Raw genomic sequence first — 23610 nt, 5'->3', positions numbered from 1 at the left:
AATGTGAAACAATGATAGAGAAGTTTTTTTTTTTTTCTATGTATAGATAATGTCAGATAATGTCAGACAACATAAGATGTCACATGTTATGTGAAAGAGAGTTATGTCAAAGGAAAACTGGGAAACAAGAAAGTTGATGAGGCAGATTAGCATCAAGTCAATTAACAAAGAAAGCTTTAAGGAAAAGTGAGACGATACATGTTAAAGCCTGAGACCCATCTTGCTAAAAAAAGAAAAAAAAAATCTAATGTTTATATAGCAGTCTTCAATGTCATGCTGTTTCTGGTTAACACAGTTGCAATAGACATAGAAAAATTGGCTTTCAAATAAAGATTCAAATCATTAGACATGCAGCCTATAAATGAATATATGATATATACTTTTTTTCCTTTGGTGGTGAGCATAGTGAAAAAAAAACATGTAAAGACAGAAATGCAAGAGAGTGAATACATGCAGATGTTAACTCATTTGCAATTTTGAACAATTTGAATGATAATGGAGCAAACAATATTTCTGGATGGAAGAAAGAAAAAGACCTTGAGCTGAATTATTCCCTGACTGCTTCCAGTGTGGTGGTGACGAGTTGTCAATTTGAGGAGTGGCCCCTGATTTATGGGGTCTGTAGGGGTTATTATACTCTAAGGGAAGAACATAGGAGGAAGAGAAGGAGAAGACACAACAGACGACAAAAGAAAAAAAAAATCATAATGATTCAGGACATGCACATGTGCTAAATAAAAGATAATGGCATGACGAATAAAATAAAGATAAATTCAGTTACATGTTCAGGTGCTTTTGGACTAGGCTGTTATATGGCTAGCAAACTTTGGCTGTGAACACCCAGTATTCATTACTGGTTTATCATCAAAAATATCACAGGAAATTTCATGACTAAATCTGTAGCACAAGATTTGAGCCAAACTGGTTTGAGGCCAATCCTTTATAAGTCTACATGTGGTGGCAATATTTACATTGGAATGTACTGTGTAATGTCGACCAATACCGTTTGGATTTCTCGCAGATAGATCATTAACAATTACAACTATCTTTAAACTTACACTTGTACATGGCCCATTCAAAACAATCTAAATCAAGCAGAAAAAATAAACCTACTTGAATCATCATAATTGATATGAAAAAGCCACCATTAGTAAAGATATTGAAAAGTTTACTATCATAGGCAAACAAATTTTTTTATTTAAATTTACAACAATGCAAAATAGCACAAAGTGCAAAAGGTAGAAGACACTCTATTTGGTCTTCTGTGAAATCCTCAAATTGACCACAACTGATGCAAAAACTTTGATGTACCTGCGACATTCACCAGAAATGGAAGGTGATGTGAACATACCAATTTGGATATGACCTACAAGTGCAAAGCAAAACAAAAAAATTATGCCTCTGGCACTCTTTGGTGGCAGAGGTATGAAAACAAAACATATTAGCTTGGGATTGTGCATAATGTGTTATTTTAGATATAACTGCCTTGGTCATAATGTGTCTTACCTGGTGAGTGCTGGAAGTAAGGTGGTGGGGCAGAGACTGGTGAGCCAGGGGCAGGGGAATGGAGGAAAGCCCCTGATGTAGCTCCTGCTACATAGTAACGTGGAGCCAGGAAGACATGGTAGCCTAGAGACAGAGAGAGGTAGAAGACATCAGTTACGTTGGTAGTGATATCAAATGATGTGCATTGTTAGAGAATGAAAGTACCTCTTTCAGTTTTGACTTTCTTAGTCAATGTTTGTTTCCTGCGATGAAGAACCTGTATTCAAGCATTAGTTCACATCACAAACAAGATGGCAACAAATGTTAAGTCTCTAAGAGGTGCCTTTATACCACCCATCACCCAATATTCAAAACTTTGTGAATTTTACCCTTTACACTGTTTCACATTCATTTCTCATTGACTCAATCTCTCCCTTTGACAGTGTTTCAATCGCAAAATTTAATCTTTAGATGTCATCTTCAGCTCCTACACAAAAAAGTACATACATAAGCACACATAACACAAAGACATAAAGAGATGCCTTGGCCACTGACCAGAAATAAACACACAAAACACAAACATACGACCAGAGAAGCACTCCGAGAGCACAGACCTCCACCACGCAGCTAATTTACACCACTGATCTTGTTCTTCCATAGAGATCAGTGATTTCCACCCATACGTATGCATGCTGAAAATCGCCAAATTCCCAATATAGAAGCTTTTTGTTATGTCATCAACCCTCAGCTGCATGGCGCGCCTTGCAGTAGAGCATGCACTTTTAACAGTGCGCGTATGAGAACCTCAAAAATGCGCAGCTTGAACTCCCAAGTTCATTGACCCTACCTGCCGAAATATCGAAAATCCTTCATAAAATCAAAAAAAAAAAATTCCGGATCACTACCAAACTTAATTATCTGTTCCTTGTGTCATTCTCAACCTTTTCTGCAAAGTTTCATCCAAATCCGTTAACTTTTTGAGTTATTTTGCACACAGAAAAAACAAACGGTAACAAAAACATAACCTCCTCCCTTGGCGGAGGTAATAAAAAGGGCATGGAGCAACTGTACTAGGAAAAGAAGGAGAGAGAGAGAGATAAGAGAGTGTGGTAGACTTACATATAAGCACCATGGCAGCCACAGCTAAGATGAAAATGAGAAAGAAGAGCCATGTCTGGTAGTGCTGGAGGAAGAGATGGAGTACACTGGCCCAGCCCGTCACTGGATCCTCCGTTGCTGGTCCGCAGACAAGAGAAGTACACAATGAATTCAGTCAGTCAAGTGAAGTTAGAACAACTTATCCATGGTTTTTACTTTGATTTATCACATAAAATTTCCCTACATCTTTATATCCTGGCCTTGTAATTCATAGAAACATAGCAAAGGAAAACAGCAACAATTACAAGACTAGTTTTTGTTGGTTACTACTCCTATTACAACTATATTCCGTCATCATCATCATCAGTCATTACCATCATCGTCATCATCATCATCGTCGTCATCATCGTCATCATCACAATCATCGTAAGGCAGTGTCATTCCATTTTTACAGAAGAGTATTAATGACTCTGATACCAAAACGTAGTAGAGGCCTGGAAAGATGATTTGCTTGTAATCAAGTTAGCAATAACTGCCATGATAAGGGTTTCCTGCAAGTTGCATGATTACACTCATGCACATGAAAAGTAAGAACAATGATTCAGTTTAGTCAATTGCTTTGAGCTCTGAATATTAAGGAATGCAAATTCAGTACTCACCCACAACAGGCACTAGGTTGATCTTGATGGGCACAATTACTTGCTGCCCCGTGACTGTATTGGACAGTTCCACTGAGGCATGAAGTATTGCAGGGCCATACTGAGAAATGGAAGAGTCCACTAGAGCCACAGGAAATTTCTTTGTCTTGCCCTGGAGGTATGGCTTACCGAGGGCTATCACTTCAGTATCATTGGTTGAAGCCTGTGATTACAGAAAATGGAAAAACATTAATATTACAGATCTACTTAATTATTTTGAGATATTATGTAATCTATAATAATTAACCATTATGAGATAATAAGGAAAAATGGCAACAGCTATTCAAGACTTTCCACCCTCTGTGTCAATATTATTCTACAGCCCTCCAGCATATTATTGTATTCTGAAACTGCGTTCCAATGTTTTGCATAATGTTCTCGATGCCTTTCTTTCTTTATTTCAAGGGGGGGGGGGGGGGGGTCTTCCACCTAGTCCAGCTAAAGCAGTGGTGTACATCAATAATTATTTTTACGATTTGCAAATATGAAATAATAACTGTAGGAATTTTGTGAGGTCAGTTTTTGCACGATAAGTCACCACAAGAGTCATACCTGGACATTTGTCAGTACTGAAGAAACACCTTCAATACCAATGTCCTCTCGTCTGCTAAACAGGGTTAGTGTGACAGTCGTCTGCTGAGCAGTGTAGGCCGGGAGGAAAGTGAAGGCAACTTGATCAGAGGCTATCCTGCGCTGGCCAGGTATGGAGAGTAGCCTGGCGGAGAGGATCAGAGAGGTGTCCAAGGTGCTGAGGAATGACGGCGTGTGTCTCAGCTTCAGCTGACTGATACTGCAGTAGTAGGTGCCTAGGTCATCAAAAGGTTCAAAGGTCATGGAGCAGATTGAAGTGTTACTTACAACAACAACAACAACAACGATAATGATAATGATAATAATAATACAAGTGTATGGTCTGAGCAAACTGGAGTGGTATCAGGCGAATCAGGCGAATCATCGAATGATTGTCATTGTAGGTCATTTGACTGACATATCACCAGGAAAGTCAAGGTACCCAATGTACACTACACATATCAATATCATAAGGTCCCAAAGAGGAATAAGGAGATATCTGCATGCTCAATGTATTTAAAGGTGCATGGTCCCGGTGTTTTAGTCAAATGCGTATGCGGGCGCACAGCGCAAATTTCCTATAGAGACCTACGCTATTGACTCCTCTTTAGTGCTTACGCTTTGGCCCACTTTCCCACGTCTGAAGAAGTCTGATTCACTGTAGTCAGTGATCGGATCACAGTTCGGCTCATGCTTCGGCAGAGGGGGATGACAGCTTTAGCAAACTTCTTTTGTGATGTCATAATAACAAGCACATATGCATGCACCCTGGCATTACTACTGACTGCGCGATGCGCAGAGAAGACAACAAAGGCAACGTTACTTAGCAACACCTACGCACTTTACTCTTGATGACAGCTAAACTTCGGTAATCTTCGTATCAATGCTAACGGTGATCGGCAGTATCATCAACAGCGCCCTCTACACTACCGGGACTATGCCCCTTTAAATGGGCAAACATCAGCAAATTAGAAACCGATACAGATAATCCTTTAGAAAATCAATGAGTCCACAATGTTGATATCATTTGCTCATGTTAAAGAAACAGCCCAAGTTGTGTAAATCAAATTTTGACACTTCATTCTCATTGTCTACATAAATCCCATCTCACCATGTTGAGGGTTGAATCCTGCTGTAACGTGGAAGAGCTCAGTGGGGGTCACGGGACTGCTCCTGTCAGCAAACTGGAGCTCACACTGAAAAGGGGGTGTGATCGACTCCTGGGACAGCCTCTCTGCACCACAATTTTCACCTGAACAAAAAAATACACAAACAATTGTTTTCAAAAAAGTTTTACTGGAAATGATGAACATGAAAGGAAAGCTGAAATCCCAAATCAGACCATTCTCTGCATAACTTGTAAATGATTTCTGGTTGTTTCCTATCTTGGGTTCTATGGTTTCATTTTCCTGCAACCCTATAAAGAATATCATGCTCCTCTGAAGCACTTCATGTTCCTTTGAATTGGGAAATCAGGTTACACGCATGAAACAAGGGAAAGGCAATGTGTGCAACGTTCAATTTGTCATTCAGGTCTATGTGGGGAAAAAATACATGATTCACCGACTACATTTTAACTACCTTTGTGAATTTGGGCTTTAATAAGCATAGGCAAAACTGGGAGGTAATTAGCACGCACTAGCCAAATTCTTCTTTCTTTCTTTTTTTAACCTCTGAAACAGTGAAGTTCTTTTAGAGTTAAAAAAAAGTGCAACATACTATGAATTTACTGTTTACAGTATTAACTATTTAAGTATTTACCTTTGACACTTGAGACACCATTAAGTTTCACTGAAACATAGACAGTGTCATCATTAGGAACAGAAGAAAGGAAGCTGTTCTCATTAGCCTCTAGGCTAATCCGGACGATGGTGCCAACGGAAACCTGAAAAAAACAAAAACAATGAAATTGCATCGACATTTATTTTTCATTACGAATAATATTTACAGTGCACACACAGTACTCTTTCACAAATCTTCTCTGGATGATACTAAAGCAAGAATGACATTACCATATATAGTACATGCAAATCTTAAAATCTTTCTTTCCAAAAAGATGTCTAAAGTAGCCCCTTCTTTCCATTCTATTCACTGACCAGTTGGGTGATAGAACACCTACCTGCAGCTAGGGGTACTGGAGTAGCATTTGTATTTACATTTGAGATGACTGGCAGAATTCTTGAATTCAAGTTGACAGATGAAATATTTTAGTTACGATACAGACTAACTTGCCAACTGAACTAACTGAACTAACTAACTGAACACAAACCTGCGCTGATGTCACTAGATTTACATGGTGGGAGAGGGTGACTGTTCCAGGGGTAAGTGCCATGGCAACACCACTTAACCTTTGAACTTTAATGATGCTGTTATCTGATGAACTCCATGACCCTCGCTGACCTGTTTGGGATGAAGGAAAAAAGAAAAGAAGATGTACTCAGATTACGTATGGCATACCATTCAAAACGCTATGAATGCAAAAATTTTTTTAATGGATGTAAGAATCCATAATGAAAATTTGACAACAGATTGGTAATTGAATATCAATGTCCATCAGAAACCTGCATACTGTAAAACAAGGAATGTTCGCGTGCATTTTACTTTCACAAATTTCGCTAGTGCCAAGATTTGCAAAATTAAAATGCACGCAAAAGTTCTTGTCTACACTATACGCATTGAATGCCAGTGGCAATTCGCGAAAATTTAATGCTGCGAAAAAGGCTGTCGGCTCCAACTCGCAAATTTCATGAGGCAAATATATCATGTTTTAGAGTGACTCTCAACCTAAGGTAGAAAAACTCAGGGAGAGAAGAGAATAACGTTCTCCTTCACATGAATTCTCAAAAATGAATCGAAGAGAAACACATACATTTTTCACATTCACTAAGATTGATTCTGGTTGCTGCTCTCTATGAATGAATAAAAGGATGCATGGATGAATCATTTGTTCATTCATTCACTCTGAGACAAGTAGTCGTTTCATAAGGGGAAAAAAAAAAAAATGAGAGCACCCACCTTCCTGAGAGAGTAGTGGTGATCCAAGGCAGATGATATCTCCAACCACTAGCCCCTCCTCTGGCCTGATAACACTACCAACAGGAATACTGACGTAGTCATCAATCCAGGGATTCTCACTATCCCAAACCTGGCATGGCAATAAAAACACAAGAGGGGATCATTCAAGACACTGTCAGCTCACACGCTACTACATGAACTTTGCTCTGATCTACTCAATTCAAACGTGAATATGTTCGACTATCATCGTCATCATTATCATCAGCATCATCAGCATTATCGTCGTCGTCATAGTCTTCACTTATCATCATCATCATCATCATCACATCATCATCATCATCATCATCATCATCATTTCAGTTGGCATAAACAAGCCCTGCTGTGACATGGATGAGCTCCAGCCAACATTTTCTATCTATTGCCCAATGAGACGTACTTGAATTCCAATACCACTACTGAAAAATTGCATAATTATGAAAAATTGAATGTTTTTGTACCACAATGTACACAAAAAGGTAGGATGTCTAACTAGTACTGTACAACCAAAAACATTCTAACATAATCCCCATCATTCATGCTTTTGGTGGAATCTGTTACAATGTGAATTTTGGTAAGGCTTTGTTGGCAGATACAATACAATAAATTACAGGGAATACTGATGGAAAAGTCCAGTATTTGACTGCAGGACTCTATGCTATTTTTAGTTTGATCCTATCATGAATGTTATCCTTTCTGTTCTTGATATTTTAAAGGAGTTGAATGTAGTGAAATACATGGTATCATAATGGTAAAATTTTGCCAGTCTAATACACTTCACTGGAGAAGAATCATGATTTGTCTGGAAGGGAAAGTGACTTAAGAGTAATGACAGAAACATTATTCACCTTGAGGAGCGTGGTTCCCATGTGGGCTGACCGACCAATCAGCGTCGTGTTGTCTGAACCCGACTGCAGCTGCAGACGATCAAATCTGATCAAACGAGGAAGAGAAAGTTAGGAACAATTTTAAGGTTTGAATAATTACAAAATCATACACATGGATAAAAGCACAAACCAACAAACAAATACACAAACTCTTATACACAAGAAATACTGCAAAAGTAAATGAGCAGTGACCATGAATATTCCTTACCTTGAACAAAAGATAAGAGCTTTGAGCAGGCTCAAATACAATCAAATCATAAGGGACACAAAAGGTAAACTGACCTGTGCAGTCTGTAGTCAAGCTTGACATTGGTTGCATCAAACAGCTCACCAATGTTGTCATAGAAACGGACAGCAAACGAGGGTGAGACTCCCACAGGGAAGACAGTAAGGCTTTTGTCCTGAGTGGTCAGTCCAGTGGTGGAGTGGACAGCTATGTAGGACACTGGCTTGACCTATGGGAAACATAGATGAAGAAAGCAGGTGTGTTTTCAACTAGTTATACTTTTAATCAATGTTTAGATTTTTTTTTTCTTGTATGAGATGGGCTCATTTCAGATACGGTTTCTTTCATGCTTTTCCAAGATACATCATCGATAACAAACGAAATGAATTAATGACAAGTGATTCTGGAAAAGTTCATAAATACACATACAACTATAGGATTACCAGGTAATGCAAAGATAATATGATCAATAATAATCATAAAAATACAAGCATACACTAAAAGTAATATGGAGAAATTCAAAAGAGTTTATCCTCGGAAATGATTCAGTGTGACTACCTCCTTTAACTAAATTATCAGCCCTAAGTCTGCAAAGATAATGATATGATATGAGGAGTTTTCACTCACAGGCCCCACAGGTCAAGCCACTTACAACTGCTGATTTCTAGACACTGACCTTTACATGAACAACAGTGGTCTGGTTGACCCCAAAGCTCTCATAGGCTGTGACCTCCACAGATGCATGTCCACCTTTAGGACCAGCAGTGACCACACCCATGGCACTGACCGACAGTGAGTGGTCCAGCTCGGAAGTGTGGATGCGATATGACATTCTGGCGGAACCGTCTCTGCATTTCAAATCAGACAGCATGATGGATAGTTTAGCATCACTATAATTTCTGACAATCAGTCAGAGGCTACAACAAAATGAGTTAATAGTATTATGAAATCAATGTACACAATTGCCAGGACTACAATGCCTTAAAAGGGCCTTTAATTATTGAATAACTATCCAGAAATTAGTACTCTACTGTAGTAATTACAAAAGGGGCTATTGGCAAGATGTGCATCTTAGAGTGAAAAGGACAGAAAATAACAGAAATGCAATTCAGTCTGAGATGTTTATAATAAAGTACATAATCCTTCCATTTGTTAGACTATGTTCAGGGTAATAAAATTCCCCTCTCCCACCCCTCCCCCCTTACTACTGTAGGAGGAAAGCTACGAATTCTTCCATTATGCTAGAAACCAAAAATATATTGAATCATATTTATACTTTCCTTATATAATTTTTTACTGTGACATCACAAATAGTTGTAGCAGTCCAGTCCAGCAAGAATGGCACATGAGTAACCAAAACTTCCAAAAGATTCAAGATTTTGAAGGATTGCCTGATTTTCAACAAACTTCATTGACAAGTAAGACTACTATCATTGTATCAACTGACCCCACAAACATATTCGGAGTGCATTCCCCCGAAAGTTTGTCAAGTGTAGACCTTCCAACCTTTCTGATTGAAAAATAGGGATGATTTGGCTCAAAAGTAGGAAAGAATGAGCAGTTCCCATAGGAGTGTTTAGTAAAGTTATCAAGAAAAATAGGAAACTCCTATCAAAACATGAGCTACAAATGGTCAAAATTCAGATGCTTTCCTCCAAATTCAGAATGGTTGGGAGGTCTGCAAAGTGCCTCCTCAAGGCAGGGAGTGTTGGTGTCAAAACACACCTGTTGGTCCTGATTGGTGCCTGGGTGTTAGGTGTCATCAGGAGTCTGCTATGACAGGGACACGGAGGTTGCATCAGCTCCAGCCTTTCAAACACCTACACCATGGAAAAACACAAACATCTACATTATGACACAAACACAAACACCTACACCACAAATCAAACAAAAACATCTCATCCATGTGAAAAAATCTTTGTAATTCACATACATATAAAATTATTTTGATTTTGATTTGACAATTACTTTTGACACACAAAGACAACAGTGTTTATATGTTTGAAGCACATTATACATTCAAGTACATATCTCTCTCTACCAGAAATTTGAAGACAGATATCATTATTCTATTGGCAATACTGTCATTTCTATGTGTCTGCCTATATGTCTACTTTCTGCTAGTTACTAGGTCCTTGGTTTGTTGGATTTGGCATTGAACATGCATGAGTTAGCCAAAAGAATTATCAATGTAAGTAGAAAATGAGATATTTTGTTTGCTATTTTCATTCATTCAAAAAACATAAAAAAAGACAGTGTACTCTACTGTTTGCTTGACAGAAGGCACCAACATAAACTTGAAGATTGAAATCATTCCATTCTCAAGATTAAGGCATCATCTTGGTTTCTTTGGGTTTTTGAGAAAAACTACCCTGCAAACAAAACTGGTCAAGTAAAATTTATGATAATTTTTTGCAGAAATCAAATAATGAACTCCACTCTAGTGAATGTCTGACAGACATCAATGGAGATTGTTTGACCAACCTGGATCTGAATTTCATCCATGAGGGTCTGGTCTCGGTAGATCTGGTTTTTGCCTGGGTGGAGCGGGGAGACTTGCAGCCGGAGTGACGCCTCACCAGGATTCTTGGTCCGCACCCTCATGGCAACGTTGTGCTCATCGCGCATGTAGATTCCATCCTATTGTCATGGCAACAGCACACAACAAACATGAGAATAGCAATGATGCCCAGTGAGTAACAGCAATTGACAGTCTCTTTATGATTAGACAAGGAATGTCAACAAAGTCTAAAATTACACTGTTTTCCATAGAACAATTCACCTACGAAGGAAACTTACAAATCAGTAATTCTTAGTAGCTACATCAACTCAGTGATAATATTGCCACATGTCAAAATATCATAGTTTTGATAAACTTCATTTCAAACATGCTGAACAGTTAGTTTAATTGTTATTTATTAATTGGTATAAAGTGCCTTGAGCATTCAATCAGAATGAAAAATGGTGCTAGAGAAATTCTATGTATGTATTATTTTTTTTTTGCATCAAAATGAATGCAAAGAATCTATAAAGCTAAATGACTGACTTCTTAAATCAAAGAAAAATAACTAGGTCCTGGTTTAAATGGATGTCAGCTATTATTTTGGACAAAATACCTCAGCAAAGACAGGCTCGACATCAATGATGTCACTGTTACTGACGCTCCAATCAAACTGGAGGCCATAGAGTGCATCCCCAAAGGTGAACGGTGTCTCCGTTTCCCCCAAGCCCATGGCATAGACGGGCATGACAGTACTAGACTCCAGTCTGTGAAGAGGGGCGTGGATCCGGATTCCCAACAGCTCAATGACGTAAACATCGATCACATCCTGTATTACATAACAAAGGGACATCCCCTTATCAATACTGGTTCAAATTTCTGCAGGAATGCACACAATTGAACTTTGCATCATGCTGATATACAGCAACATAGAATTTGTCAAACACTTTTAACTTGAGGACCATGGTGCAGTAGTCTCTGCGTAATTTCGCAAATCTTGACTCTCACGAAATTCATGAAAATTAAAATGCATGTGAACATATCTTGTCTTACAGTAAATTTGTATGCACATTGACTAGCATTAGAATGAAATATGAAGATATTAGAAAGATTTCACTGGTTTAGATATACACTGTATCTGTTCAAATGCTGCATGCGAGGACATGACATTATGGATGCCGTGTCGAGTGACTAAAACTGGCTTGTGATCCTATACATGACTCTAGCTTGAAGCAGGAAAAACAAAATAAAGGTCAATCTGAATAAACACATACAATGGAACATTTGCAGCATGAACCACCAAGTTTTAATACAATCTTAGACGACAGGACTGACCTCTGAGTAGACGACATTTGACCCAACTTCCTGGTCGTAACCCACAGCTCTGCCTGTGACCCTGGTATGACCCAGGTTGAGAGCATGGAGGATCCCGCTGCTGTTTATCTTGGCGATGTTGCCACTCTGGACAATGTATTCAATCTGGCTCTGGGGCTGTGGACCACCGCTACTCCTCACCTAGAGGAATATAGGGAAGTAATGAAGATCTTATTACACATCAACACATGGGAGTACACTTGTAGTTTGAGGCTGCCATACACATGCTGATACACATGCATAATGGTTCAAATCATGGGTATGATTGCTACTGTACACACAAATATCTTTGCACCACAACTCATATTTGCAAAATTCAACACCAAGAGATAAAATGGATGATTCAAACCAGTAAAAGTAAAATGGACGATTCAAACCAGAAACTTACTTCTTCAGTATATAAGCTAAACTTCAGCCTATGTAAGATATTCTCCAAAACGATTTACAATCTCACAGAAAACTGCTCTTAAATGGCGATCAGAGCTTCCATGTCTCACGGAAACATTTTGTTATTCCTAATTAACAAAGAAGGAATGAAGATCCCCCTTTAAGAAAAGAAAAAAAAATGAAATACATTTCATTACAAGAAAACAACAACAAAATTAAACTATACTCACTTGGAACAAAGATGAGACCAGAAGTGTGATGTTTCGTGGAGACAGTTTGAGAGGCGGGAAAACCTGGAGTTGGTCAAGACAAGAAAAACATATGTGATTTGCTACAAACATTTTATAAACGGGACAATACGATCAGAGAGGGATTACAATTCCCTACTCATGCAGATTTGTCTGATAAGTCTCCCGCTGACTGACCCAAGAAAAGAGAACTTTCAACAGAATTCATGCAGGGAGACTTTTCCTCTTGTCAGTATTCAATACAATTTTTCCCCTCTGAAAAAGAGGATACTTGTAATGAGACGTTTCTGTTGCGCTGCATTTGTCTGTCTGTCTGTGTACCTGTCAGTCTGTCTAATCAGTGTTACAAACTATATTGAAATCTAGGTGGTGCAGTAGAAAAAACAACACAAAACAAAAACTTCAAAATCACTTGCACCTGTATTTCATATCTGCTTTTCTTGAGCAGGTTAAAGTTGACAGGAAGTCTCATCTTCTTACCTGGATGTCCTTCAGTTTACTGGAGACTGTATGGCCAGTCTTGGACATAGCTACGAAAGCTAGGGTGGTGAAACCAATGTTAGCTCCATACACAGTGTAGTAAGCAGTGTGTTGATCTCTGTTCATTACGTCTTCATCAGGCCTGTAGGTTAATTTAAAAAAAGAAAGAAAACAATTTATCTATTTATTCCTTATCAGCTAAGCTATACCTTGCTGGCTGTTGTTGTTGTTGCTGTTTTTAAGCAGTTTGTTAATTTGTCTGAATACTATGCCGAGACAACCAAGTCAGATTATATAAGATATGTCATTAGTGTCAAAACAGATCAATATTATACAGACAGGATTATGACAATGAATTTGGAAAATTAGGTACTGCAAATGCTGATATTTTCATGTGCAAATATTTTCATGAATGGCAACTGATCAGGCATTTCTCTGAGTTGTTCAATTTTTGTTTTGTGGTCTTCTCATTATCATAATTGGCAAAAAATGACACAAAAACAAATACCACAAACACTTACAAGAAAGTGTGACTTCTCAACAAACCATTTTGTTAAAACATTTTGTTAAAACAATAAAAGTACACTGTACTAGCAGTCACTTGATGTTTTAATGCTAGCGTGCTGTCCTTGCACAGTGGATACAGGGCAATCCTCCCCCCCCCCCCCCATTTTGTCAATATTTCCACACACTGTTGTTTTTGCAATCAAGAGGCTGTCTGCAAAATTCTTGAAAATATAACCACCATAAAAATTCAAGCGTTTACAGTATTCTTGCCAACTGATAAACAGTTTTAGAACGTCTTTGCTCAATGGTAAGAAAAGCATGTCCCTGATTTTGCTATTAAACAAACAATCTACACATTTACAGGCTGCTGCCTTACTTTGAATATCATCATTTGACTACAAAACATGGAAATGATGTAATATGGTTCAGAACACATTACCCATTGCTTACTCACATCTTAACTTTTTATCTAGAGATAATCTAACTTATATTTAAGGCATTGGATTCTAGTCCTACCTGAGTGTGATGATGTTAGAACCAGGCACTGCTTCCAGCCCCATGAGAGGGAAGTAGGAGACAGACAGAGGCTGGTTTGTGGCATCCAGGACCTGGACCGCAGCTCTGATCTCATGCTCAACTTGAACCTACACACAATGGAGGTAAAGATAGTGACAGGGTCTGGTTTCAGGCTCAACTTGGACCTACATAGTATGAAGATACAGATAGTGAGGCTCAACTTGGACCTACACAGTATCAATGTAAAGACAGTGACATGGTCTGATTTTATGCTCAACTTGGACCTACACAGTACAGACAGAGACAAGCTCTATTCTACTTATTCACTCAGCACTTTGCCCTCCTCATCTGGCTGTCCATTTTGTGCATCAGTGAGTGCGTTTTGACAACCATAAAACTTTACATGAAACTTCAGCAAATACAGATAAAGTCCATTATAATCATATAACCTATAACTTTTTAATCACAAATATCAGAAAATTAAGCTGAATCTGAAGAGAGCACAAAACAGGACAGAAATTCTACTATCAAGTTGACTTGTTATAGGATTTCAACAGATAACATTTTCACAAAAGTGCACTACACTTTCCCTATGTGTAGTAAATTGCCTAAAACTTCAAGCGAACTGCAAAGTGATGTGCAATGTTATTCAAGTGAAACACTCAAATTGATGTCATATAATCAATCAATATGTAATTAAGTGGTCACATACCTTGTCCACAACTTTGAGATCAATGGTGTGGACCCCAGCCATGTGGATCTGGGCTGATGCATGCTGGGTAGTGGCGATGCAAAGGTCATATGCTGTGATGGTCAAGGAGCCATCATGTAGTGGGGTCACCTGTAAGACAAACCACAAACATGTCATCATCAATCATGATTCAAGCATATCATATTCGACACAACTGACACAATATCAACCATAAAAATACTAAAAATATCATAGTCAATAAAAACAAGTCACACTCGCGTGGTTGCAAGAGCTGGCACAATACAAACACAAAGCTTAATAAGATCAAGATAGTTGACATACTAGTCACTATAAAAATGGCCCATGGAATATGGCTACTACCACGGGAATCCTCGAAGTTCTATTGGACCACGTATCTTGTGAATATGAATATCTCTGTAGTGGTGATAATGAATATCTCTATGGTTGTGATAAGTCCTCATCTTACCTCAATCTGCTTTCTCTTCTCATTGTATCTGATGTCTGCTAATCCAGCCACACTGGGTTTAACCAGGAAGTGTCCAGATCCACCATGAAGATTTAGCAAAGCCTGAAAACACAGAGAAATTGAAGCAAAATAAAATGTCATGGCAACACAATCAAACCAGGCAGCCATTACTTGGATTCACTACTGGAAACACGCTCTGCCCTCAAAACAGACATGACTCACGAATTAGTGCCTCTACTTCTTTGCACTGCAAATAAACTAAAAGAATATATTGCATTAGTTTTTCCTAGTGGGGAAAAAAATTATACTCCTTCCAATTACATAAAGAACAAGTTCGACTTGGAGATTTCAATAATCTTGACAATTTGGTGACACTCTATTACAAAACACTAATTGAACTCAAGTCATGAAACAGATGTTTTAAAGACAAGAACTCTGGCAATGTTAAAAAACTAGCAAAGACTGAGAAGACATAATGATGACTGACCTTATTAGAGGGATGGTTGAAGAGGTGGAGTGTGTTGGGATCAATGTGTGCCTCCATCACCAGACCCAGCTCCAGGGATGCACTCACTGATGGGGTGTGGTTCTGTGGAGAAGTTGCACATTACAGAGACTCAATGAATTATAGTTACAAGTGTGTCAACAGCATAGATTGAGATATCACAAGTTCATTACAAAAATCTGATTCTAACAACAACAACATACTACCACATATTCACACACACATAAGGATTACTACATACTGTATACGTTATATATTTTGAAGGGGGTTTATTTTCATGAATTTCGTAAGTAAGGTGCCAATAGTGAATTCAACAACACACGAAATATCAACTCTGATCCCGACATGAATGCGACATGCACATTTCTCATTCATTAATGTACTCTAGGATCAAAATGTAGCCTCTTGTAAAATTGTAGACAAGTCCTGATTCACAAAAAATTAGACTTGCTAGATATATGGCAAAAACAGCACATTTACCAAGCCCAACAATGTCTACCTGCCTACATGCACCTTGCTGTAAGATAAAATTCAGACAGTGTGAAAATATTCATAGGACAACCACTCTTAAGCCAGTTTTATAACCAACTTCACTATAAACAAGCATAAATTCATGTCCTTGGAAACCTGTAACTTTGTGGAATATCAGAAATGTGCATGTCTCCTAGGCAGACACAATGCTAGCCTTATCTGTACTTAATGGTATCCATGAGATGCCATTGAAAAAACTAATAAGTGATATGTCCTCACCGGTAGAGTTACTGAATGTCTTCTGAAGAGACCCACATCGTAGGAAGTGGTGGTTGCTGTCAGAGTCACAGATCCTTGCTGTCGCTTCAATGTGGTCACTTCAACAGCTATGGATGTAAAAGAGAGGGAGGCACAAGATTTAAAATCTTTGAAGTATACTGGGTGGAAAATCTCTCTTGAAGTGAGAGAGATGGAATGCAATCTAAATGGTGAAATAAAAATGGCTGGCTTGTTTGAGACACAGCAGGATATCCTAAACTGCTGGGAGCAGAGATGTGAAAACTTGCCGTCTTATCCACAATCTGCACTGGTGTCAGAAACAATTGCCACATGGATAAATCACAGGGCATTCTGTTTTGCTTGTGGGCAACTCAGTTTGATGGTAAGCCGAATGTTTGGTGTCAATATCAGAGACCACTGCAGCTGTAACAGTATTACAAAGCATAGTTTCATGGCGCCTCCTTGTGGTATAGGATACAAAGTATCATGGTGCTTCTTTGTGATATACTACCATTGGATGCATAGTTTCATGGTGTCTCCTTGTGGTATTGGATGTAAAGTTTTGTGGTGCCTCCTTGTGGTACAGGATGAATAGATTCATGGTGCCTCCTTGTGGTTTAGGATGCATAGTGTCATGGTGCCCCTTTGTGGTCTAGGATGCAGAGCTTCGTGGTGCCTCCTTGTGGTATGGGATGCAGTATTATGGTGCCTCCTTGTAGAGCAGGATGCAGAGTTTTCACGGTGCCTCTGTGTCAAATACAGTGCAGTTTCATGGTGCCTTCTTGTGGGGCAGGGTGCCACTTTAGTTGATTGGTCACCACTAGCAACCTCTCAAAAGGATTACAAATCCTATAAGCAGTGGTAATCCTGTATGGCCTATATCATCTGTCTTAAAAAATTTTAAAAGTTGTTTCTTTCGAGGGGGTTACTTATACTTGATTACAGAGTGCATAAATCTGAATTCTACATGGTATAGAGATGTTGTTAATACAACAAAACTGTCAAGACTGGTACCTCTAAGCATTCTTGATCCTGGGAAGCTGCCATCCTCGTCATGGTAGGCGGTATAGGGCTGGTAAAAAGAAGCTAGGTTGTGGTCAGACGTTGACCAGCTGACCACCAGGGAGGAGAAGTTGTGGAAGAGGTGTCCATGGCTGTCCACTGCTCTGACCAGAATGTCCATATCTTGACCATTCATGACTGGGATCTACAACATAAACCAGGAAAGGGTGACAAAACTGGTCTGAACACTCACACTCACAGAGTAACATATCTCATATCCACAAACAAAATTACTGACCTAAAAATAATAGATTTAAACAAAATTATGATAAATGATAAATAAACCATCACAATGGCTGTTGATTTTACAGATAGTGCATTGAAAACGCACAAGAAGTAATATCCAATACCAAGCCACATCTGATTTTAATGTTTGGTTTCAGAAGAATATCCCAACATCCTTTCATGCTATTGTTCATGAATATGCATCATGCTGCCTTGAAGATGATGTAAACTGTCCAAACATTATTCCATAAATGCAACACTTTACTCACTTGCCAGCTGGAGGTTAAACAACTTTACCATTACAAAGGCTACAAGCTGTGTCAAAAATTTCAGTGTCTTCATACAGTCAACTGAATAACCTTTTTCTCACCTGATTGTTGGAGTCCAGTGCGATTGGACAGGGCACATTGAGGTCCGGCTGCTGGACAACCGGTACCAGTTGCAGACTGACCGGCTGGGTGCACAGATACCTGTCAAAAGACACCAGACAAGGAATCTCATAGATGAATACCCATCATGGTCAAGATGTGAATTTTAGTTCCCTGGCTTGATCTCTAGAATGAGTAATAGAACACATACCACCCATGCTGTCTGAAGATTTTACGAGCCAGATATATTGATCAGATGACATTGCATAGAGTATGATAGAGGTCTAGTAGCTGTACTGACCAACTCAACCTTTAAGTAATATAAGGTCAGAAGTGATGATTTGATAAGGAATGAGACATAGTGAGTACAAGAGAAACTGGGGGGGGGGGGGGGGGAAAGAGAACAAGCCCGTCTAAACAGACAAGATAGTAGTTCTCCTTAGGGAGTTATTAGGATTTAGGGGAGAATGGAAAAATGGTAGTAGATGGAAAACACAAGAACATTTACTTAATTTAGTTCAATTTCGTAGCGATTTTTCCCAGCATTTTGCAAGACATAATTTCAGTGAGGAAACATACTTGACTGTTGCAGAAGACATGGCAGGAAACTTGTTGCGGGTGGTGGGGTGGTTGCCAACACTGACAGTCAGGGTCTGCTCTCCACGGTGACGGCATAAAACTTGAAAGATGTGATAATTCTCTGCAGGCAAGAAGCAAAGAGTGTGCAGACATTCCAATAGCATCCATATTGTCCTAACCATACAGGCCTGATTCGGCTCACTCCATCATGAATTATTCACATTTTGAAAACTGCCACTGACAAGAACATATTGCTTTTTCCAGCAGTTAATTCTCTTTTCACCAAGAAAACAAGTTCACAATAATAAGCATTGACAAGAGTCAAAATCGACAGCACTTCATCAAGACAAGGCAATCGCCAAATTGTGTCTCGCCCATTTGCGTACAAGGAATTAATATTTTTTATAACTCCCAGAAGTTAATTGACCTGCTTATGACCTTCGACCTTGTGGTGACCTTCAACACCCTAAGGGACATTTACCATCCAAGTTTGGTCACAAACGGACAAACTGGATCAAAAGTAATGAGCCATAATCGAAACGCGCCATAAAAACTTAACACTGGGCCCTAAAAATTTGTTGACCCCTTTCTGTGACCTTTGACCTTGTGATGACCTTTAACTCCCCAAGGGACATCTACCGTCCAAGTTTGGTCACAAATGGACATAGGGATCAAAAGTTATGAGCCACAATCAAAACGCGCCCTAAAACATAACATTGGGCCCTAAAAGTTTGCTGACCCCTGTCTGTGACCTTTGACCTTGTGACGACCTTGACCTCCCCAAGGGACATCTTTCATCCAAGTTTGGTCACAAACAGACAAAGGGATCAAAAGTTATGAGCCATAAACGAAATGCGCCATAAAAACTTAACATTGGGCCCTAAAAGTTCGTTGACCCCTGTCTGCAACCTTTGACCTTGTGGTTACCTTCAACTTCCCATGAGACATCATCTCTCACCATCACCCAAGTTTGATTGCCATTGTAGCAACATGTGCTGAGTTACGTGTGATAAGAGAGTCTTGCAAGTAAACTTTAACGTATGACCTCAAATGACCTTTGACCTTATCATGTGACCTCTTACGGCACCATAACATGAAGGTACCCCCAGTGCATCCATCACCCAAGTTTGATGGCCATTGTAGCAACATGTGTCGAGTTACATGTGATAAGAGAGTCTTGCAAGTAAACTTTAACGTTTGACCTCAAATGACCTTTGACCTTATCCTGTGACCTCCAATGGCACCATTACATGAAGGTACCCCTAGTGCATCTATGACCCAAGTTAGGTTGTAATCCAAGCAACTTAAGTGAAGTTATTTGTCAAAAGAGAGTCTTGCAGGTAAACTTTAACATAGAAAAGAGAGTCTTGCACATACCCTTTAATATATGACCTCAAAATGACCTTTGACATCATCACATGACCTCTGACAACACCATAACATGAAGATACCCCTAGAGCTTCTATCACCTAAGTGTGGCTGCCATTGCTGCAACAGTTGCCAAGTTATGCATCATAAGAGAGTCTTGCAGGTAAACTTTAACATTTGTGACGGACGGCGGACGACGGACGGACGACGGACGGACGACGGACGGACGACGGACGGACGACGGACGGACGCCATTTGGATCCCTTAGTCTCGCCTTCACCTCCGGTGGGCGAGACAACAAAAGAGATCTCTCTACTGTATAGGCCAACTGCTAAATGCATATTAAATAGTCCGTTCTACGAACATACGCAAAAGGTAAAAAAGGAAATTCTAGAAACTTCTTAATCAGCAATCAATTTGAGGCTATGAATTTAAAACATATACTTTTTGTTACTTGTCCATACAAAAAAGAATATCGAAGAAAAGTTGGTAGCACTCACTTGTAGCTCCGTATCCCTTGATGTGCTGGGACTTGACCCAACTTGGTTCCTCTGCCGTCAGCTCCTGGTAGTAGCGCGACGGGTCCAGGACCCACGGCTGGGGTCCTCCTGATAAGACCAGGGTCTTAGAAGCAGCCAGACTAACCACAGCAATGCTCTCAGGATCAAGGGGCTGGTGTGAAGATTTGACAGAATACCGATAGGTAAGGCACTCACATGTCTTACACCTTAAACAGAACCTGGTTACATTTATTAGGGAATGAATTCTCCAGACTCCTACGCCAAGGACAGTCACCATTGTTCCAAGGGAATTATAAAAGTAGGGAATCCTTTTCACAATGCTAAACACAGAAAACTGCTTCTTGTTTTCAATTCAGAGTTGTAAATATTAGGTCAAAGTAGCTCAATAGGACAAGGCAGACCTGTTTTATTGTTTCTCTATATGAAACAAGCAAATCTCTACATATTAACCCTAAAGGGGCCGGGCTTTTTTGGCTATGCTCAGACCGGGGGGGGGGGATTCCGCCCCCCCCCCCCCGAGATCTCGGCCATCGGTGGTGCGATCGCGATGAAATTTTGCATGCGTGAGACCCGCGTCATAATCTACAAGATTGTGTCATAAGATTTTTTGAAACAATCAATTTCTAATTTTAATTAATTAATTATGCAAATTAAGCTCAAGGTGATATTTTAGCTTAATTAAAAGCATTGAGAGTCTAATTTTTGATCTGTAAATCTGTTTTAGCATATTCAACAATTGTACATCACAAAAACTTCCAAAACTCATTTCAATTCTTATGTATTTTATTGTTTTCAGAATTTCTTATGTATTTCTTTGTTTTTCAACTTTTGTTTTTTCTTTGTTTTTTCATTGGAAATTGTCACTGACCACTTTTCTACCATAATTAGCACAAAATTGATCAATGAAAGTGATTAATTGTAAAAATAATCAGGTTTTTATGCCTTTCATGACAGAGCACTGTTTTCCATAGGAAATGTACACAAAATCACAAAATTGTGCCCGTTTTGGAGCGACATTCCGTTACAAAAATGGGCGTGGCTTCGCAAAAGTATGCGCGGACGTTGCAAATTTGGTCTCAAAAGTTGCGCGAGACTTGAACGAAGAAAGTCAAGAAGCCTCGCGATGGGGCCTTCTCGCGTTACAGAATTATAGCGCGAAACGTCGAGGGGGGGGCGGATTCCCCCCCCCCCCCCGGCCCTTTTAGGGTTAATCCATGCTTCAACAACACTTTCTTTGAGATGTGAGTAATAAATTTATCTCATCTGATAGTGGTTGCATGCAATAAAAAGTTCATCGTAAGTCAGTATCCCACAACAGAACTAAGACATTCCAAACTCCGCAAAGGATATTACCTCTTTCATTACCTTCCAGTAACTTGTTTGTACAGGATTTCAATAACATTCTGAGCTAGTGGCCATGAGAGGGGTAAGGAGAGGGTAAAACCATTCCCTGTATGGTGTCCAGTTAAGAATTAATGAAAAAACGAGCCTGCTGTTCTTCTTGTACACTTCAGGGCAAAATATTTCATTCACACTTCATTTCATGACACACATGGTAGTATCAGCATGTGCTGAGAGCATGGGTAACAAACCCATGGCCTAACAGCTGTACCTCAAGGGGTGCATAGGCAGCAATGGTGACAGATGCCTGTAGTTTAGCTCCTCCTTGCTGGAGTGTCACGGTAACCTGGGTGTGGCCTACTGCTAGGGCCTTCACATGGAGAGTGGTGCATGATCCCTCCACTGCTTCAAATGTGTCATCTCCTGATGTTCACATAGAAAGTGATTGAGCATCACATATATCAACTCATTCTTTAAGCACATCATGCAAGGAATATTTATAGTGGTGATGAACAAAAATTAGCCGATAAATTTATAAGAATAACATAATCAAACTTGATTACTACTTAAGATACACAAATTTCAGTCTACACATACATGCTTGTCCATGGGGGATTTAAGTACTTGCTAATGGTAGAGTGATGGTAAGTGGCCCTATTTCGGACGAGAGTGACGCATTACCTGTTTGATATTGTATGTGAAGTATTTCACAATCAAACACACATAATTCTTCAGATGATATTTTTAATATCATCTAATTTGCAACACGCATCACTGACATTTCATATATAAACATATAAACAACCTGGAACATGACAGGGCAGTATATTTCCTAATAATTATAACATATGAATTCACATGAAGACGCCTTCTTACCATTAGTTTTCTGGAAGATGCTTTGGTCGGCCACCAGAGTGGTCAGGGGTAGAGAACCACAGTGAGTCAACATCACTTTCTCTTTTCCTGTGAAACAAAGTGTTGACAGACATTCATTCAACAATGAGTCCACTTTCACACAAATACATCTGTAAGCAAAGACTGGAAGGCAGATGTTTCCATTCAAGCCCCCTCTCGGAACAAAAGGTCCAAATTGATGTTTTGTCAATATCTCGTTGTTGAAGAGCATTTAATTATCATTATTAATACAGAAAACTTCATGGTATTTATCTATCTGGATGGAAGTCAATGAAAGGAAAACAATGATTTGTAAAAACCATGACACAAATAAATTTTGTTGTGTCTGCTCTTTTATAACAATCAGTAATTTTTCCTGGCATTCAAGGGTGCAGAATTCTGTTTCTTTGTCAATGCATTTTACTAGTGAATATTGATACAATCACTGGTATACATTCATTTTATGAAGTAGACATTACATGTAGCAGTTAATCAAAGTAGTATTATGTAACCACATCATGTAGTTCCTTCATAAGTTACATGCTATAAATTTGACTATTTTTGTCAACATGGCATGAGAAGCTTTAATCAATTGAACTCACTGCCATCAACATAAGCTTCCATTCCCAGCGGAAGATGAAGAGTGGATCCTACCACTGCCTCCACAGGGGAGTCCAGGAAAGCCATCTTGGAGGGAGGCAGGAGGTACACCTGCAAAAGCAATCAATGCGCTGTTGTCAGTTTGCCCTTAAATAACATGTATGTATCTCTTCCACCACTCAACAAATGTTC

General features: G+C 39.2%; 1 protein-coding gene across 1 annotated transcript in view; it reads right to left on the bottom strand.

Moving 5' to 3' along the window:
- Positions 1–23610, bottom strand: part of LOC140246238 (nuclear pore membrane glycoprotein 210-like) — a 40601-nt gene that overhangs the window by 4212 nt on the left and 12779 nt on the right. The window contains exons 13-41 of the mRNA XM_072325698.1: positions 23421–23529; positions 22801–22887; positions 22196–22347; positions 20563–20734; positions 18695–18815; positions 18118–18217; positions 17475–17667; positions 16461–16567; positions 15693–15794; positions 15206–15307; positions 14740–14868; positions 14028–14155; positions 13005–13146; positions 12507–12569; positions 11851–12030; positions 11132–11344; positions 10500–10655; positions 9741–9835; positions 8692–8863; positions 8072–8244; positions 7751–7835; positions 6867–6996; positions 6121–6251; positions 5613–5736; positions 4963–5103; positions 3834–4087; positions 3243–3444; positions 2605–2721; positions 1507–1629 (exon numbers count right to left, since the gene is read on the bottom strand). Of these exons, the coding sequence (XP_072181799.1) occupies positions 1507–1629; positions 2605–2721; positions 3243–3444; positions 3834–4087; positions 4963–5103; positions 5613–5736; positions 6121–6251; positions 6867–6996; positions 7751–7835; positions 8072–8244; positions 8692–8863; positions 9741–9835; positions 10500–10655; positions 11132–11344; positions 11851–12030; positions 12507–12569; positions 13005–13146; positions 14028–14155; positions 14740–14868; positions 15206–15307; positions 15693–15794; positions 16461–16567; positions 17475–17667; positions 18118–18217; positions 18695–18815; positions 20563–20734; positions 22196–22347; positions 22801–22887; positions 23421–23529 (4003 nt within the window). The remainder of the gene's footprint in view (positions 1–1506; positions 1630–2604; positions 2722–3242; positions 3445–3833; positions 4088–4962; positions 5104–5612; positions 5737–6120; positions 6252–6866; positions 6997–7750; positions 7836–8071; positions 8245–8691; positions 8864–9740; positions 9836–10499; positions 10656–11131; positions 11345–11850; positions 12031–12506; positions 12570–13004; positions 13147–14027; positions 14156–14739; positions 14869–15205; positions 15308–15692; positions 15795–16460; positions 16568–17474; positions 17668–18117; positions 18218–18694; positions 18816–20562; positions 20735–22195; positions 22348–22800; positions 22888–23420; positions 23530–23610) is intronic.

Source organism: Diadema setosum, chromosome 1 (assembly GCF_964275005.1).
Source record: "Diadema setosum chromosome 1, eeDiaSeto1, whole genome shotgun sequence".
NCBI lineage: Eukaryota > Metazoa > Echinodermata > Echinoidea > Diadematoida > Diadematidae > Diadema > Diadema setosum.
The sequence above is the reverse complement of the archived record's forward strand: the minus strand, read 5'-3'. Positions and strand labels throughout refer to the sequence as shown.